The sequence below is a fragment of the Lates calcarifer genome, linkage group LG17 (genome assembly GCF_001640805.2).
Source record: "Lates calcarifer isolate ASB-BC8 linkage group LG17, TLL_Latcal_v3, whole genome shotgun sequence".
Taxonomy (NCBI): Eukaryota; Metazoa; Chordata; class Actinopteri; family Centropomidae; genus Lates; species Lates calcarifer.
The window spans coordinates 12,603,695-12,621,427 of record NC_066849.1 but is presented as its reverse complement, the minus strand read 5'-3'; the positions used below and the strand labels follow the sequence as shown (position 1 = coordinate 12,621,427).

Genomic DNA, 17,733 nt, shown 5'->3' with positions numbered 1-17,733 from the left:
CATATTGTTCAAATAAGCTATACTGGACACACTAATAAAAATAGGAACAAGCAGGGATTAATTGTAATCTTTTATTATGTCACAGTTTTTACATTCACATTAATCAAGCAGCAGAGAAAAAGAGAGAGAGCGCAACGGGAGAGTTTATTTATTACATTTATATGATATTATTATTTATTATTTTGTCCTTCTCGGGTTTCTCATTAGGGATGACCAGACACCTCTCAAATGCAGCATCCTTACAAAGTACGGTATGAATTGAAATAATGTGTGAAACACTTTGTAAACTTCACACTTACTGTAGTGCTGTTGTATTTTATCTCACATTGTATAGGTGTAACTAGTAACTAAATGGCAGAGCCACTCTCACAGTATATGATTGTACGCATTTCCTCATTGTAAATGAATAGAACAAATTAAAACACAGCTTATAGGGGAAACAGTGTCTTATTTTGTACATAAGTCAGGCCTCCTCTGAAGTCTCTACATCATCTCATTCATTTTGACACTCAGTGTTCCCAAATGGTACCAGTTGTGACTCTTAATGACATGTAGCAGCAGTAGTGAGACTTCCTAAACCTCTCTGCTTTTAAAACAGAGTATCTCTATTTGAGTGTACATGTAGTCTCTGTGGCTTTATCTGTACTCTATACTCATCACATTATGAGTTTACAGAGCTTTGTGAAGAAACAAGATAATATATTTAGGTGGCTGTCAAATACTGATAGAATATACACTCAGTGGCCACTTTATTAGGTACACCTGTAAAATCTAATGCAATCAGCAGCTCAGCAATAGAATCTATCTTTACAAAGATAACAAATGTTCAATTGTTATTCGCAGTGTTAATACAACTGTGTTTATTAGTAAGGTTGCAGTATGCAGAGGTGTTGACCCAGATCTCTCAGACATTATACTGAGAGCTGTGTCCAAGGTTTGGCCAGTAGGGAAGACAATTAGACACACATTTCAGTATAATGCAGTCCAGTCCACCACTATGGCCTCAACAATAAACTTCTGAATTAACATTTTTCACACTTACATAACTCCTCTTCTTACATCCTTTCACTGGCTTCCTGTAAAATTCAAAAGATCCAGTTGATTACACATAAGACACTGCATGACCTTGCCCCCAGTTACATTTCTGATCTCCTTCTTCCTTATTCCACTTCACCTCTTCCGCGATCATCTTCCCCAATCTATTTATTTGCTGAATCTTTGGACTGTTTAAAATCATCTGTACAGGCAAGCCTACATCCCTGTCTTATGTTTTTGTTTGTTTTAATTTGTTCTGTCGCTCACTGTGCTTTGTTTTATATTGTAATTTATTCTTAGGTTATTTGTTTATATTTTTAATGCATGTGTGATGCACTCTCTTACCGTGCCATATATAAATAAAGCGTCACTCACTTGCTTCCCGGAAAGTTAGAACAAAAACTGACCATTGCTTTGTAAAAGTAGAATATGTACATACAGCTTTGGTGCTGAACTGTACTACAGTGTATCAGTGTGCCAAATTAAGTGGCCAAAGGGTGTATGTTAACCATACTATCACTGTGTTGGATACTGTATTTTTACTACTCCAAATCACTGATTAATGTGTGCTTGGTCTCCCCTGTTCTCTCCAAACAGCATTAACATGTAGATAAGTGTGTAAATAACAGTGAGCAAACTGTCTCATTATTAGGCCACTTGAGAAAATATAAAACCAAATGAAATGTTAAAGTATTAGTATATTAAAAAGGCATAAGCAAAATAGCAGAAGCATAAAAGGATTTCAGCCAATCGAGAGTTTGAAAAGTCTGTATCTTCATCCTCCTCTTCCTCCTCCTCTAGCCTATGAAAGAAAAACATGAATGAGTTTGATTCACATATTTATCCTTCGCAAATATAAACACTGAGAGGCAACAATGCATATGTTGCATATAAGTGCAATTATAAAGGCATACAATATGAAAAATAAAGATTATAATGGTATGTATATTTGACTATTACACACAGATCCATGGGGTCAAAGGAAAAAATAAACCTGATGAGCCTTTAGCAAGAAATGAAGCTCCATACATCCCCACCTTCAGCATGAAACCAAGAATAGAAATTCTTTCGATTTAATTTTTAACGTGTTAGGGGTTGGACCAGCCTGTTGCTTAGTGGCTCAGGTCCTGTTATGTCCTCCTCCTCCTCACACTGTCCAACCAATCCAAACTCTATATACAGTTGAGACACCCGGGCTGAAGCCCATATATGGGTTGACTCCTCCTGCTTCTTTTTGTTTTTTTCCCCCTTGTTAATCAAATACAAGAAAAAAAAGAAAAAGAAAAAAAAACAACCCTGCCCACCTCTTCGCCCAGCCTCGATTAGAGGCCTGCACACTCCAGAAATCACACAAGGACCTGATAATGATTTAACCGCCGCATTTGGTTCGTAAAAAACATTTAGACTAGAGTCTAAAGTCTCTAGGTGTCACCTGGGCAAAGCTGTGAAGGTTTCTGGTGGTTGTGTAGTAGAAAACGTCAGGTCACAGACACGGGAGGGAGGAGGAATAAAGCCGCGAGATTAGAACTTATCGTTTATTTTTTATATGCAGCTGGAGAGGGTGATGAAAATTGTTCCAACCACAACAGTAAGTGTGGGTGACAGTGGTGACAGATTTGTTAAAACTGAAAATGAAACCACGGCCTACAGCGGGCTCCGTAGCAGTTACCCATGAGCCCGTTGAAAAGACCTTCACTCTCTTTGTTGATGCTGAGTGTGTTATCATTGTGCCTTAATATCATGCTACAGTGCTTCCTATATTTGTAAGCAGTGCACTGACAATAAGGCTCCTCACACACTGGTGTGACGGGGGAAGATGCGCGTGAGCACACGCTCAAATACCTGAATCAGACAGAGTTTTATATATATATATATATATATATATATATATATATATATATATATATATATAACTCTGTCTGTCTGATGTGCGCCAATTAATATGAATGCATTTGTAAGAATCATGTAGACCCAGAGCTGAACCGTATAAGTCGACATTTTAAGCCTTAATCGACGAAATTGGCTTACAAAAAGATTTAGCTAATTAGAGCGTTAAATGAACACACTTTATCAAACACCATCCGATTCAAACAGAGCAGTAAAAATATTCTTTCATTGAGATTGATTTAATCCTAATTAAAATACTAAGATAGATTTAAAATGGTCAGGTTGTAACTAAATAGGTGTAGTGGGTGTGCAAAATATAAAGTTGTTGATGAACTTGTTTTTTTACTTTCATTGACGTGTGTATTTTGTTGCATGTTCATTCATGTTCTCCATTACTTTCATAAGCCGTATGGTCACATTGGAAGCCAATATTAAAAAGGAAAAAAAATCCTGACAGGTGACAGGAGGGGGGTCACGTTTTTCATCTGGGTAAAGTAAATGTATGCTCAAAATCACTGTAATATCAATGATAACAAACGGGTCTGCAGCTGCAGCCTAACTGCAGATAACTACTAACAGTCTCTCTCTCTCACACATACACATACACATACACATACACACACTTGATTTTGTCACTTACAGTAGGTCATTGAATAAATATTAATTCCCTGAAGTTTTGCAGGAATCCCACGTGACCATTTTAAACTGTACTGGCCATAACTTTAAACCAGTCTTTGCCGTTTTAATGGTTATACAGAGACAGAAAGATGCAGATCTGAGTTGAGAAGTGACTTTCACTTTCGTTTGGCAGCAATCGGAGGCCTTTTGCTGCAGACTGTGTGTGTGAGAGAGAGAGAGTATGTGCGACTTGCTGTGACTATTTTTCGAAACCAGCGTAATCAAAACGCTAAATCTTTATTAAACAGAAATGGAAACATGAAAGCGTGGCCATAACCACACGTTCAAATTGACGGTAGAAATGATTCATTTCATGTAATGATACCTTTTCATCATAAGACCACGGCTAACATAAATAAGGCTCTCAGACAACACAGTGTGATATTACAGTAGTAAAGTCAAACTGAAAAGTCGGTGGGCATCATAGTAGGAGATATTACAAGGCATTAAAAGCTCATTATTAAGTTTAGTTTAAAACCAAACCAACCCAAACCATATTTATTTATTACGGGATAAACAATAATATTTTCAAATTTGCCTTGAGAGTATGTCTGTAAGGAAACAACCCAAACATAGAAATCATGATAATGCGTTTAATGCTCAGACTGTAGCTATCTGCTGCCGCTTCAGGTTTAAAGTAGGCTATGTAAACTTAATAAAGTTATTGTTACTTTAAATTCATCAGAGCCTGTTCTTTGTTACACACGATACTGAGCTGTTTTCTTCATTAGGTTTTTGATTTAAACTCATATTCAGCCTTTACTGCTTTTACTACAACTACCAGAATTCTCAGTCGTATGATGGAGTGGCTACTTCCTGGCCCATCCAATTGTCCGTGGCCATGAATATTGAGTAAAAATAATAATAATAATCTCGGATTATAATCGTTTTGTTTTACAACTAGCAACAAATAACAGTTTTTCTTTGTCTTCATAAGAGCCGATTAAAAGAGGTTTGTGTCAGCAACAAATAAACGCTCTCATACAGTGTATACATTTTTTTCCTGCGGCATTTTGTTTTTGTTGTCGTGGAGTAACATTCACATTCTTTATTCATAAACATTTATTATCTTAACAGCATGCGCAATACACGGCTCTATTTCTGCTGAATAGGCCTCATAGGTTATGAATCAGCAATTTAGCATCTTTTAAGGATGCTATGACATGACATTTTTGAAAAAATAAATCTTACAGTCTAGAATATAGGCTACTCACGGGAGTTCAAATGGTCGTCGATATATCTGGCAATGTCCATCCTCCCGAAGTGGAGCGCGAGCTGCTCGGCGGTATATCCCTGGCCGTTGGCCCTCTGAGGGTCCGCCGTGGGTCCAATTAGGACCTGGACCACCTGCAGGTGGCCTTCCCTGGCGGCCAGGTGCAGCGGCATGTTACCCTGCTTATCCACGAGGTTTACGTCAGCCCCGTGGCTTATCAGCACGCGCACAGTATCCACAAATCCTTCGCGCGCGGCGTCGTGGGTCACGGTGAGACCGCAGGTCGGGTCGCGTAAGTTGGGGTTGGCACCCGCGTCAAGAAGAGCCTCGGCCACGAGGGTGCTCCCCAACATCACCACCTACACGAAGAAAGATGAAAAAAAAAAACAGAGTATTTGATTGTAACTATTTGTCTAAACATATAGACAATTACGGAGTACGGCCTAGTAGGTAAGGGCTCTGAACTTTAGGCTATTATGCATCACCAGGCTACCAGAGTATCAACATTAATGGATTAGTACTATGATAATGATGGTTTATTAACAGTTTAACTTATATTAAAAATACACCAAAGGATGATGTAGCTTTTTAAACAGTTAAACTAAATTAGCGCTGCATGTTAAATGTACTTCATACTAAATCTGGTTTATTTGACGAGACTAAAACGACACCACTGCAGTGATAAGCTTAAGATACCATTATTATTATTAATACTATCATTATTAATATTAGTGTTATTATTATTATTGTTAGTAGTAGTAGTATAGTATTAGTATAGTAGTAATGGTAGTAGTAATGGTAACATTAGAATTAGTTTTACTGACTTGTGCCTGTATAAGACTACAGTGCAGCCTGTAAAAAACATCCTAGCAGGAGCAGGTATATTGTGCAACTCAAACTTGGCCTCAGCAGTCACCATTTCCTTCATCACCACCATTTTGTTGTTCCTTTCTCACACTCCACCAACAGCCCCCAAATGTAATTTTGCTTTAGCTGCATGCATTTCCTTTATCACTATAATATCAAAATGGGCTCATTCTTTATTACATCTAGGTAACTTTCTCAGGATTAAGTGTAAAATCTACTCTGGAACCACTTTTATTATGAAAGTGGTAGTGGTAAAAAAGAACACCTTATTATTCCATTAAAAAAACACAGATTTATACATATTAATCTAAATATCTATGATAACATGATATGAAATAATTAATTACAGCAAAACTATAGATTTCAAAACATCTTTAGGTAAGCTATTTAGCTATTAGGTAAGGTATTTAGATCAGATATGCTACACAATCTAATCTCCTCTCTGTAACCTGTCTATAGATTTCTTCATTTGAAAACTTTTAACATCTATTTAGACGATTTAGTCTCATATAAAAATGAACAAAGCCTACTGAATATCTGAAGAAAAAATATGATGAAGCCTTTATCCTGTGCAGCAGCACAATAAAATGAGGAAGTCAAACAGGCTGCTTGTCCCACTGCAGTCTACAATTAAATTACCATGAACCAGCTTCATGAAAACCAACATTTTGCTAAATTCACTTCGACGAAAACGAATCTGAAGGAGGTCTGTACCAACCTGCAGTGCAGTTCTCTTGTATGTATTAAATCCATTGACATCTGCTCCATTTTGCAGCAAAGCCAATACCTCAGATAACTTTCCACTGGCAGAGGCATTGCAGAGCTTGTCAGTAAGTGACTTGTCATCCATTCTTGTAAAAAAATATACAGAGACAGAAGCAAGCGTTTTTATCAGGCTGTGTGGAAAAATCCTATAATCCAAAATGGTAGGTGGTGGTCAAGTATATCTTACAGGCACCTCCCTCCCAAACTTACATCACACATGGGCTTGACCTACACTGTTCTTATTCTGGTACTGTAAAAAATTATTTCAAATGTTTTATAAAATACATTAAATTGACCCAGTGCAAATGATTTTTGGGGTTTGATATATGTGTTTGAACAGACTAAAAAATGATATATGATGCTTATAAGCATCATAGATGCTTATAAGCATCATATATCATTACATGGATTACTTTTACTTTACTCTAATTTTTACCCAGCTCCATCCAAGAATGTGCAGAAATGCATTTTACACCATATCTGTTTTTAACATTGCAGGTGTCACTGAAGGTCATAAATGGCCTATGTGGAAACAAAAACAACAATTTATTTTTTCTCCCACGTGTTAGAGCTTTATCACGCAGCCTTTACTGTCTTGTGGTCATGTTTAGCGGTTGATCAGGGACAGATGCTGAATTTAATCGAACGCACTGAGTAGATAGTTGTATATATTTATGTACCTTTTCCCAGATGTCTATTTATATGAAACCCAGAGAGGCAATACATATTTACAATAGGTCTAAATATTTTTCTATACATAGGATATAACATACCTGCAGCTATAATAATTTTACTAACCTGAGCTTAAATTTGTAGGACTTATATTTGTAAAACATACTGACAAAACAAGCAAAAAAGAAACGAACAAACAACAACAATAACATCAAACTTACTCTAAATGAGATTAAAACCACAACACAAGCCTTCCTCCGTGCAGTAGTTCAATAGGTGCCATCCTTTTCTCCTACCGAGTCGAACGCTGAAAAAACAACGCAAGAATAACACCAGCAGCACAATACGTGAGTAAATAAACAAATGAGCGAATAGATGGTTATATCTGCGCATATTATCATAAGGTGTGATGTCATTCACAGTCACTTCCCGCTCATTTTCAAAATAATTTGCCAAAATTTAAAAAGTGCGTTTCTGCATTCGGTCACCAAGTAATAATATCAGCATTGAAAGACAGGGGGAGAGATCGAGAGAGGAGATCCGATCGATCCCACAGATCACGAGTTTCTTCCATTTTCTAACATATGCTCTTACCGAATTGGATGATCCGCCATGAAAGCACTGTCACAGAGATGTCCGATTGAATTTCTTGCAAAGTTTGGTCTGGGCTAAATGTCCAAACAGAGGAAAGGTCCTGTTTGAAATGTCCTCACTGACATCCCGGATGGTTCGTTTAAAAAAAACAGATTGAGCAGTAAGAAACAGAGTGTTTGCCCCCACAGTTTAGCTGTATCAATAATTTGAAATACTTACCCAAAAGATGAGATATCGTGATTGGATAAAATTAAATAGGCGGGGCGCGAGGGTTTGGAAAAGAAACCATGATGCTGTTACACCGCAACAGTGATAAAGGGTCATTCCAGCGATACAGAGATTTTATTCCTGAGGACGCAGTGAAATTGTAGCTCATCGATATAATCACCGTGTACAACTTAATCTATATTTAGTTCATGATTTCCAGTGAAAGAGCAAGAGGGGATTTTTTTTTTCACAGTGTCATCGCCGGGTATGTGAGTGCCATCTTACGGTTTTCATTCTCCATTGCCTACTGCCCTCTAGTGACAGACACCAGTCTCTGTTTGGTATTTGGGTTTTGACGCTGTCAGGTGTATGCACTGTATACTCGTGGAAAAATCACGCGTTAAATTCTGCACCGACGCTTTACATGATTTATACAGCAATCACACACACTTTAATTAAGCAGATTTTGCGTGATGTACCTTATGACAATGCGGAAAGGTGAAGAATAAGGTCAAATCGGGTTACATACCTGGAGCTCCCAGGTGATGAGTCAGTAGGTTGATAAGCAACATGGTTGTGCGTAAATACGCTGGTTTTTTTTTTCTGGGAAGGCTGTTTTTTGCACCTACTGGGTTTTGTGCAGGCACACACAAACGCGCATTATGTCACTATATGCTTTCATAATTGCGTGAAAAGGTATTTTGTCTTGCTCTATCGCCTGAAAGTTTAGAGCATTATCTTGTCGTCTGTACCAAGGGGAAATGTATCTTTTTTTTTACACTTCAGATTACCCGTAGGCCTCTTGTGTCTGTCTTAAAGGGGTGAAAACAGTCAGCCCCCCAAAAGACATGATGAGATTTATATCGGTTTATTGCAGATGTATAGGCTATAGCATGCACCCTCATCCCAGTCTTTTAAAGACCATGGACCCCGCTAATCTCTCTCTCTCTCTCTCTCTGCTGTGATGCCTATCATCATAAGCACAAGCTTGACAATCTCTTCCCTAACTGGGTGGAGAGTTTGTTAACCCCCCACCCCCCCACCCCAAAACAAACAAACAAACAAACAAACAAACAAACAAACAGCAGACGCCATTGCAATAATCAGAATCAGAATCCTTTATTAATAGTTATATTGTATCTGCTTTTGTGCTCACACCCTGGATTTTTCTGCGTTTACATGAGACTGTCCTCTGTCTTGTGGCCTGCTGCAGCAGAGTCAGGGGCAAATATGGTGAGGCTTAATAGTTTCATTTAATGAACCAGAGGATAGCAGAAGGATTTTTCTAACTTTGATTATATGATCCACTCTGACCCACAGAGTCTTATGAACTCCTTTGGGACAAAATCACTTTAAGTCTAGGACCTTGTGCTGGAAGCATGTAGAAACTATTTTACAGAAGATTAAATACTAAACCAGGAGTTCACATTTCTGAGCACAATATCTAAGAAAACTTGAATATTCAAACTGAAGAGGCGCGAGGTATTCAAGCACTAAGTGAAACAATGTGTTTAAGCTTAGCATGTTTTTATAGTGTTTATAGCGCTGTAGGGAAGTCAACCGAGTGCCATACACGTCACGACTTTTTACAACATCTGCTGCCGCTTTACGGCAGCCGTAAAGCGATGGACTAGCTGACAATAATGATATGAGATAACTGCACAGTGTAACGTTACTTTACAGATTTTTATCCGTCTGAAGCTGTTAAATCCCGACAAAGTTTAATATTTACAATTTGCCAACTTCTCACTCGTCGCCACGTCTAAGCAAAGTGTTTCATTTATAGTCAGTGTCCCTCTGTGAGGCGAGAAAGCGACGAGAGCCAGTGGAAGAAGAATTGCTTTTAGCCAGTCATTGCCATGGCCTCCGAAAGCGGCGATAGCAACATGGATAGAGAAATGATTCTGGCCGACTTTCAGGTGTGTCTCTTTTGTATGTGCTAAATATTGTATTAAGTAGTTAGCAATCTGCCTGCTGTTGTTGAAGTACCCTGGGTTGGTGTCAACAACAGTTCACACGACCTGACCGCCGTCGTAAACAGCAGACCTGAGCTGAGCTGAGCTCTCTGTGGCTAGCCCACCGAGCTAACAAACTGACAGCTTGCTAACTGAGTCTCGAGGCAGTTATTAGCCGAGAGCTCGCTAACTAGATAACCGCAGTCCAAAGCTGTCCATCTAAACAGTGGAATAATCGGTGTTTTTCCGCTGGTTTCAAGTGTGCTTGCCTGACAGATAACGGTGATATAGTTGGCTAAAAGGAGAGCTACGGCACTCACGTTAACTGTCAACATGTTTACACATCGTCAGTTGTTGTGTCAGGTTTTCTAATCCTCGTCAGAAACTGGGTGTCCAGATTTTTAGCCCAGTTTTCACGCTGGAAAGTGTATTACGATAGCGAGAAAATACAGGTTACCAAGAATGCTTCCCTACAAACTGGCCGTGATTTTATCGTCCTGCATAGTTGCATTGGATGAAAGGGGAACGAGTGGTTGTGTCACTCTTTCAGATGAGATCAGGCCAAGATAGATGTGTTGTCTGATTAGGCCATTGACACCTCTACTTTGCAAAGCCAGTTATTTGGGCTCAAACTTAATCAGTTTCAGTCTGTCTGTTTACACCTCATTGGAGACGAGGCACTACACTTTTAAAGTTTTGTCCTACATATGTATGTATATATATATATATATATATATATATGGGTCCCATACAGTGCTTCAGTGCTCAAACATCAAGATACTTATCATTACCTAATGGTTGAGTTAATCCTGTGCTCTGCCTTTGCAGTGACTGTTGTATCTTCATGAAATTGTGTTTCAGACACATGAAATCAAATATCTAAGGTGTCCTGAAGTGTCATGTGATTACAGATTATGTGCATGTAACTGAAACTCAATTAAAACTAAACAAACAGTGATTTCTTGTAAAAAATAAAATAATTTAAAAAATCATAGCTGTAGCTGTACGTGCCCTTTAAACTTTTAAACTTTCAAGTGAGCCACCCAATTGATACATTTTTCCTTAAGCCATCCAAGTTTTATTTTGTGACTTTGTAGCAGTTATTAATAAACAACAGAAACATGCACTATGTAAATATATAGAACATACAAAAACATATGCCGGCAGACACCATTAGCTAATAAGCCAAAGACAAACAGAAACAAACGCAAACTTAAGACTACTGACCAACAAAACTATATACAGTACATGTATTGGAATAGATAGACATGCATGTATATACAAAATAGAAGGAACATTCATCACTGTGTGTTTATAAACAAACAGCAGCTGGGTTTTACTACTCTGATTTACAAGGTGTTGTAAACTTCTAAACAAACAGATTAAGGACATCAAGAGCACAGATTCTATAGACTTGTAAAACATAACAATTGTATTATTTTGAATTTAAACATTTATTCTTTGCATGAAGTTAAGTCTGTGTCTGTCCTTTTTACAGATCGTTAATGGTGCTTAAATACTTGAAGTTGTCTGATGTGTCTGTCTTTTGACCTTTAATTGTGTTTGACAGAAGTGTAACATTGCATCTGCTCCTGGTGTTAAGATTTACTGAATATCTGTTACAAGAGCTAATATGGTCATCTTTAGCCAGTTAATAGTCTTGTTCCCTGCCCTTAAAGTAAACCTAGGTCAACCATATCATCCGCATACCTCAGGATATGCCTGCCTCTCTGCTGGTATTTAGAATTCAGTAAAACTAGTGGAACAGGAGCAAGACACTCTGTGTTCTTCCTACAAACTGTCCACAATACAACTTATAATATTAGCAAAACAGTTGCATCATCAACTCCTAAACCTGCGCCCTAACCAAACTACGAATTGTCTAATTGGGCCATTTGCTCAGCTCCTCAAATGATTTCATGATTAAAGAAGTAAGGGTTACTGCTCTAAAATCGTTCAAGCATTTAGATGTTCTTGTCTTTGGCACAGGTACAAATAGGTAGTATTTCCACAAAGTAGGAACCACATAGCAGAGGACGGTGCTCAGTTGCTCTGAGCAAGATTTAAACTCTTTCCCTGAAAGTTTATTTGGTTCTGGACGTTCTCGCACCTGCACGAGGGATAACAGCTTTTTAACACTGCTGGTGTCACAGATCCAGTTTATTATCATGCACACTGTCACTTTGTCACAGAGTGTTTTGGTACCTGAGATCATATGTTTTGATTCTGTGACGGAAGGATCGGTTCAACAAAGGACATGATGCCTTTGGCTTTGGATCCTCTACTCTGTTTTACACTTAAAGATTACAAAGAGCTTACTCTAAGACATCACTGATGCTACAGTTGGAATTTATGTATCCTGGCTCAATTTTTAGTTTTGTAATTTTTTTATACTATGATGAACATTCTTTGTTGAGTCTGATTTGCAAGAGATATCATTTTGTACATGATCTGCTTGTTTCTGTGATGTCTTTTCATAAACCTCAAAAATAACATGAATTTCCCTCTCTCCTAACAACTCAAGTCAAAGCAGAAATCTGAGAAAATTGGTTGCTTTCTTTTGATTAAAACAACACTCAGTGGCTGTCATCCTTTTGAGGGCTGCCACCACCTTAAATGTTGTTGTTATGGGTAGTAGCATAGTAGTTAAAATCCAATTGTTTTCATTCTTCTTCCTGTGTTGTGTTGCAAATTTATTTTTTTTACATAGAGGCAGATTACATTGTTTTATATAACAAACTGCAGCAGTATCTCATACAGCACATTTCTCTTGTAATTCCTTTTCCTTTGTGTTTTTTCCTCTCGCAGGCTTGCACTGGAATTGACAACATTGCAGAGGCAATCACTCTGTTAGAGCTTAATAACTGGGATTTAGTGGTAAGTTCATTATCTGTAGGCATTATCTGTAGACTTTTGCTCTCTGACAGACAGGCTTAGTCCATTTGGAGTGCAAGTTCAAGAGGGCAGTTAACATCCAATAACACACACTGTGTGATTTTGTAATGGCCAAATTATTTCTTCATTTTACCCAGCATGTTTTGTTAAGAATCTGGACCAGACTGTCTGGAGTGAGTGTGTTCTGAAATGTGTGGTTGGGTGAATGTTGGTTTAAGAGACACTGTGAGAAAGAATGACTTCTGCCAGGTTTGTATTAAGTCCTGATGAGTCTGAAAAACTAGGAGCTCTTTACCACGAAGTGCATACTGGAGGAGGGTCAGTCTATATTTAGACTGATGCTGGCAGGAGTTCAAAGCAGGCAGCAGCAGCAGCAGCCACAGCAGCAGCAGTAGTCCAAGCAGTGGCAGGACAGACAGTGGGGCCTGGACTCACTGCACCTGTAAATCTGATGACTTGCAGTTCCTCTGCAGTAGCTGGTAGTTTTTGTAAAGATTGACAAAAACACATCTTCTTGTTTGTGCATGTGTTTGCTGTTTATTGGTGGTATTATCACATTTACTGCGTGAAATACTGCTTTTATAAAAATATGCAAAATAAAACTTACAAAACATCTAAAGAACTTCTTAAACCATTCTTGCAGTATAATCCACTGCCTATCTGTGTGGTCTATGTTTAGGCTAAATGCACTGCACTGATCAGGATTGTGCAAGTGAATTGAGACACACAATGACATTCTTAGATCAAAACAAACATTAGAAAAGAAACAAGACACAACTAAATAGAAATGTGGAATCCTCAGTTACCACACTCTTGTTCAGTATTTTACTGGACTAAGTTTTGTCCTGATAATCACCATCACCACAGTTTGTGGCATTCAACCAAAAGATATGTGATTTCCTGGTAAACTGACCCTGCAGAAGTGAGTGTTGCACATAAGTGGCTAAAGATAATGACTAGATGCTGCGTTGGAAGTCAGCCCTAAGATGTTTAGTGGGGCTGATGTGATTGTTATAAATTTCATTGCAAAATTATGTTTCTTGAATCCTTGAAAAATTTTTGCAGAATGACAAGTAGCATTATCGTGTTGATGGTATTTGTTCAGTATTTCATTGGATACAGTATAAACATCAATTTGCTTGTTTTTTCAGTGCCAGTGAATGTTAGTTAGACCCTCACATTTGTTTTTTGCCATTACATATTTCTTCAATCCAGTGCATGACTAAAGCAGCACACATTTACTTTGCTTGTTATTCAGTGTAGAACAGTGAGTGTTCGAGAGAATCAATTGTCCATTCAAACAAAAGCTCAGTGTAAAGCTGACAGTGGTCACTGTCATGTTTGTCCTTTGAGCTCTGTTTGTTCTGATCAGCTAACCTATTTAAATATTCCATCCTTTTCTGTTGCATTTCGACAGGTTTAGTCTGAAGCCAGCAAATATCATACACAGTCTTTTTCAGTCTGACAAACACAATGTTACAGAATCAACCAAAATATTACTGGTAAAGCTAGCTAGTTTGTCTAACCAGTCACATTAGCAGGTAATCAGCCACAATTTAGATGTCCCTATTGCTAAGTAAACAAAAAAAATATAACAGAGGCAGATTAGGTTTGGACTGGGGGTAAGGCACTGTCAACTGGGTGAAAAAAAGACAAATTTTGAAGTTATTTGTTTAAGTATTTTTTGATTGCTTATTGATTAGGGTGAAATGTACCTGATAAAATAGCATAGTTCTTATTGACAAATTATGTAGTAAATTTAAAACATGTTGTAATTCCTGTCTTGGTCATAGGACATGAACAACTCATTAGCATTTATCTTTATACCTTTATATACAAATACATATTATGTTGCTTCGTAATGTAAACATGCAGTTTATAGAGATCTTTTTGTACATACGCTTTTTATTCTCTTAGTTGTCATCAAAATATCCTTATTAACAAATTATGCTATGATCAGTTGAGCTCTCAGTTTCTTTGACACAAAACAGTAATTATTACTGTTTTGACATTTTTCATAATTAAAGATGGGATAGTTTGAACTTTCTAGAACAGAGTCAACTAATGCCAGTAGCAAAGAGTTGGATATTGATGGAATGCAGCAACTAAAACAAACAAACAAACAAAAAATGTTGTTATACAGTAATGTGTTGTATAATTATTAATATTTCTATTTTTATTACAGGCAGCCATCAATGGAGTGATTCCACAGGAGAATGGGATTCTTCAAAGGTAATGATCATGTTGCCATGTCTTAAGAGATCATGCATATTATTTGATTATCTGATTATTATGAGTATTTAGTTCACTGTTGTTCTTTCTGTTGTCAAATGATCAGAAAAAAAAGTATGAGAGAAGGTATGAGAGACACTGGTGTGCATCATTTGCAAACTTAATCAGCATGTAAAGCAACTTTCAAAGAATTCAGGAAATGTGAAACCAAAGTCTGATTGTATTCGCAGGAAGTTGCACCCTTCACCTCAGTGAGTACAGAGCAATGTGAACTTACAGGTTCAGTGTCTATTTTAATGTTTCCATTAACTTGTACCCAACTTACACTTACATGTATTTAATAGTGGGTGCAGTTTGGACACCACTTGAATAGGACAGGACTGATTAGAAAACATTTTGTGTATCACCTGCTTCCATAATGAAATTACATTTTGATGTTAAGCTTCAAAGTAAGTGTTGTTTAGTAGGAACATGTTAATGCATGTTAATTTATGCATAGTCAGCAAATAACACTAGCTTAGATGCTACTTGGTTGGGGGTTATTGCTCCTGCTATAGTTTCTGTGCTGCTGTTTTAATAGAGGAACAATATAAAGACACTGCAACTGCAAGGGAACTTTCTGCCAAGTGTGGAGTTGTACACAGTTTCTGAATAGAAAAGGTTTCTTTGAGAGGCTTTGTGCCCTCCACTTTCCTTCAACGGTTAGTTGACACTCATGAATGCAGCGAGCTGATCTGAACCCACTCAAACTGGAGACGTTCTGTTAAACCGCTTTATTTTGTGTACACACTTGTGTGTATGTGTGCGCATGCATGCATGTGCTTTAGTTTGGTTCAGGCCCTTGGGCCATGAGAATATTGCTGGTCTTTCTCAAGGGCACACATTGCTATGAATGGAGGCTGGCTGGCAGTGTGACCAGCAGCCAACACATTTACTAAGTGGCTGGCACTGGTATGAGTAGGCTGGCGTTGCCCAGTAAACAGACTCTGATGACGTGACCTGAGCTGGGGCCAGTTGGAGGCTACGCCAGTGCTCTTGTCTAAAATGCATTTCCCTCCTCCCCTGGGTCCTCTTTAGCAGGAAGGTTGAATATTAGAAGAGGCTTGCCTTGTTGATCAGTAACCAATATCCTTCAGGCCAACACAAATTATTATCTGATAGGACTTTAAAAAAAGTTGAATCCTCTGTTGAACTCTCTGATATAGACAGTTTGTCCGTGGGCGAAGGGCTCAGCAGTTTTGTCTGCTTTAGGACACCTCCTGGACTGCACAGGAGAACAGTGCCATCTAGATGTAGGGCAGCATGGAACTAGGCCCACAAACAGCAACAACGGACAATTTAACGGCCTTCAGTGTTACTGTGCCAAGTTTAGGTGAAAGTGCACTCAGGATCCCTTTTACTTGTTTGTGAGAGCTCTTGCTTTAAACTAGTTTTTTTTTCCCCTCACATGCTTTCAAGAATTGTAAGAATCCTCTTGGCAAGATCATTCATGTTTTTCCTTTATACCTGCTGCTACTTCAGCTGTCTCATTTGAATGTTGTGCCTTTTCCCTATCTTCTCACAATACATTTGTGACATGGTTGTAGTTCTCAGTCTGGTTCACCTTGGTGGTAGTTTTATTTTGTGCTGAATGCTATCTCAATATCCATTTGCAATATAATACCATGTCCATTAAATATATTTACATGCACTCATGGTATGCCTTACTTCTTTTTTCATGTGTTTGTTTAGATGCTTTTGTGTCACAAGGAGGGATTAATATGTTTTTGCATATTTGCATTTTATGTTTTTCATTATCTCAGATCTGGTCAATATAATGATAATATAATTGCTTCAATATGTAATTATTAAATATTGGCTCTTTTTTTCTTTGTTTCAGAAACTTTTCTACTTGTCCAATTATAATTTTAGGAAAGAATTGAATCCCCTTAATATTGGTTGACTGTTTAACTTGTGTTTGTTACTGAAGTGGCTGGTAGAGGAGACAGTTACAATGTGCTACCATTTGGTTGGGTTAATTTCCCACCCTGCTGGCCCAGTTTGTATGTCGAGGTTTTGTGGCTGTTGACAGTCGACCTACGCCTCAGGACAGTGGCTCTAATGTGGTGGGCCAAATAAAATACAGCCTTTGTTAAAAAAAAGCCTGAGTCTGGCACCCACTTCTTGCAAGACAGTTGCTGCTTACAACTTCAAGGAACAAAGGGCACACTTTGTTCATGGCTGAGAGAAAAAAGACATTATTTACTGTGTTGTGTGAGACACGGGCCATACACTGAGCAAGCAGCAAAGAGAAAATAATAATGTTTCTGTCTTGAGCATCTTTTATGTTTTGGGTGCTTCTTCTAACTGTCCACTTCTTTCTGTCCTTAATAATCTTCAGTGAGGCACCCTGAAACTTTTAAGACATCGCATGAACACCATCGCTAACCCTTTCACTTCTGTGCAGTAACTTTACCAGCGAGGCGAGCCAGGCCAACATGTATGGACCTCCTAGCCAATCAGAAGCAGCTGACGCAGCAGCAGGAGGTGCAGTTCCTCCTCCCTCCTCTTCGTCTTCGTCCTCCTCTCCCCCATCGTCCTCGACTTCAGCTTTTTGCCCCATCAACCCCACCACCCGACACATTGTTGAGCGCCAGCCCCGGATGCTCAACTTCAGGGTGGAGTACCGGCAGCGCTCTGTAGAGCTGGTACTGGAAGAAGGCAGCACAGTTGGTGAGCCCCACACACACATAC

General features: G+C 38.4%; 2 protein-coding genes across 3 annotated transcripts in view; one reads left to right on the top strand and one right to left on the bottom strand.

The window, feature by feature from the left end:
- Nucleotides 1–57: 57 nt before the first annotated feature.
- cdkn2c (cyclin-dependent kinase inhibitor 2C (p18, inhibits CDK4)) lies at nucleotides 58–8,165 on the bottom strand. Of its 2 annotated transcripts, XM_018673342.2 has the most exons (5): nucleotides 7,712–8,165; nucleotides 7,339–7,424; nucleotides 6,399–6,531; nucleotides 4,815–5,172; nucleotides 58–1,837 (listed from the first exon to the last, which is right to left on the bottom strand). In XM_018673342.2, exons 3-5 carry the CDS (start codon nucleotides 6,528–6,530, stop codon nucleotides 1,833–1,835), a joined length of 495 nt encoding a protein of 164 aa, XP_018528858.1. In that variant the 5' UTR covers nucleotide 6,531; nucleotides 7,339–7,424; nucleotides 7,712–8,165; the 3' UTR covers nucleotides 58–1,832. The 2 variants fall into 2 exon arrangements, with proteins under 2 accessions (XP_018528858.1, XP_018528860.1); XM_018673344.2 differs by lacking the exons at nucleotides 7,339–7,424; nucleotides 7,712–8,165 and having other exon boundaries at nucleotides 6,399–6,728.
- A 1,347-nt stretch (nucleotides 8,166–9,512) lies between these two features.
- Nucleotides 9,513–17,733, top strand: part of faf1 (Fas (TNFRSF6) associated factor 1) — a 58,048-nt gene continuing 49,827 nt past the window's right edge. The window contains exons 1-4 of the mRNA XM_018673345.2: nucleotides 9,513–9,837; nucleotides 12,682–12,750; nucleotides 14,954–15,000; nucleotides 17,447–17,712. Coding sequence (XP_018528861.1) covers nucleotides 9,778–9,837; nucleotides 12,682–12,750; nucleotides 14,954–15,000; nucleotides 17,447–17,712 — 442 coding nt within the window. The 5' untranslated portion in view covers nucleotides 9,513–9,777. The remainder of the gene's footprint in view (nucleotides 9,838–12,681; nucleotides 12,751–14,953; nucleotides 15,001–17,446; nucleotides 17,713–17,733) is intronic.

Bases quoted from the DNA above. Each gene is read 5' to 3' on its own strand.
- cdkn2c (XM_018673342.2), bottom strand. From the start codon at position 6,530: ATGGATGACAAGTCACTTACTGACAAGCTCTGCAATGCCTCTGCCAGT. The intron at 5,173-6,398 runs GTTGGTACAGAC...TTCTTCGTGTAG, and splicing joins ACAAGAGAACTGCACTGCAG to GTGGTGATGTTGGGGAGCAC.